At 45.0% G+C, this 938-nt stretch overlaps 1 protein-coding gene across 1 annotated transcript; it reads right to left on the minus strand.

Annotated features, from left to right (window-relative positions):
• Nucleotides 1–106: 106 nt before the first annotated feature.
• LOC111672829 (transitional endoplasmic reticulum ATPase-like) lies at nt 107–932 on the minus strand. The gene is made up of 3 exons (XM_023430400.2): nt 907–932; nt 599–721; nt 107–501 (listed from the first exon to the last, which is right to left on the minus strand). Exons 1-3 carry the CDS (start codon nt 919–921, stop codon nt 274–276), a joined length of 366 nt encoding a protein of 121 aa, XP_023286168.1. The 5' UTR covers nt 922–932; the 3' UTR covers nt 107–273.
• Nucleotides 933–938: the final 6 nt, after the last annotated feature.

Raw genomic sequence — 938 nt, forward strand, 5'->3', positions numbered from 1 at the left:
GTATGACTTTGTGATTGGGTAACACGGTTGTACAGTGGTTAGACCCGTTGCCTCAAACTAACAGGGTTGTGGGTTTGAATCCCAGGCATGGGGCCTTTCTGTGTGGACTTTGCATTTTCTCTCTATGACTACATGGGTTCACTCTGCTCTGGCTACCTCCTGCAATCCAAAGACATGCACATTAGTTTAATTACTATACTATTGTGATGTGAGTGATGTTACCATATGTCTCATTTATAAGAGGATATATTATTATTGTTATTTTTTCACTCCTTACCCTGCTCTCACCTTATCAAAGACATCTCTGACATTGGCCTCTGATTCTCCAAACCACATGGTGAGCATCTCAGGTCCTTTGATGGAGACAAAGTTTGCCTGGCACTCATTGGCAATGGCCTTAGCCAGAAGGGTTTTCCCACAGCCTGGAGGGCCGTAGAACAACACTCCACGAGACGGGGTCATCCCAAACTTCAGGAACTTTTCCGGATACTCGACGGGGTACTGAGGAGAGCAAGATGAAGATCGATGGATTATCGATGGGCTTGTGTTTGTTGGTATAAACTGTGTCTGCTGGCATGAGTGTGTGTGTTTCTTCCACCTGAACAAGCTCTTGCAGTTCTTTCTTGACCTCGTCCAGTCCTCCGACGTCCTCCCAGCTGACCTGAGGCACCTCTGCAACGGTCTCTCTCAGAGCTGATGGGTTGCTCTGACTCAGAGCCCACTGATGGAAGGAAAGGAGAAGAATCTCACTTTGTTTACTCATTCATTAACAAGCATTCATTTCTGGCTTTTATTGTGAGGTTACAAATAACAAGCTGTACATCTGTTCTTTTAGGGAATTTCTATATACAAACAGGATTGTGTATATATGTGTGTGTGTGTGTGTGTGTGTGTGTGTGTGTGTACTTGGAAGTCATCCATGGTGACAGCCAATGAGT

The sequence above is a fragment of the Seriola lalandi genome, unplaced genomic scaffold (genome assembly GCF_002814215.2).
Source record: "Seriola lalandi dorsalis isolate HSWRI2012SDOR001 ecotype SW California unplaced genomic scaffold, Sedor1 jcf7180002009091, whole genome shotgun sequence".
Taxonomy (NCBI): Eukaryota; Metazoa; Chordata; class Actinopteri; order Carangiformes; family Carangidae; genus Seriola; species Seriola lalandi.

Excerpts from the sequence above, each read along its gene's own strand:
- LOC111672829 (XM_023430400.2), bottom strand. Across the intron at positions 502-598 it reads AACTGCAAGAGCTTGTTCAG|TACCCCGTCGAGTATCCGGA; the intron begins GTGGAAGAAACA and ends TGCTCTCCTCAG.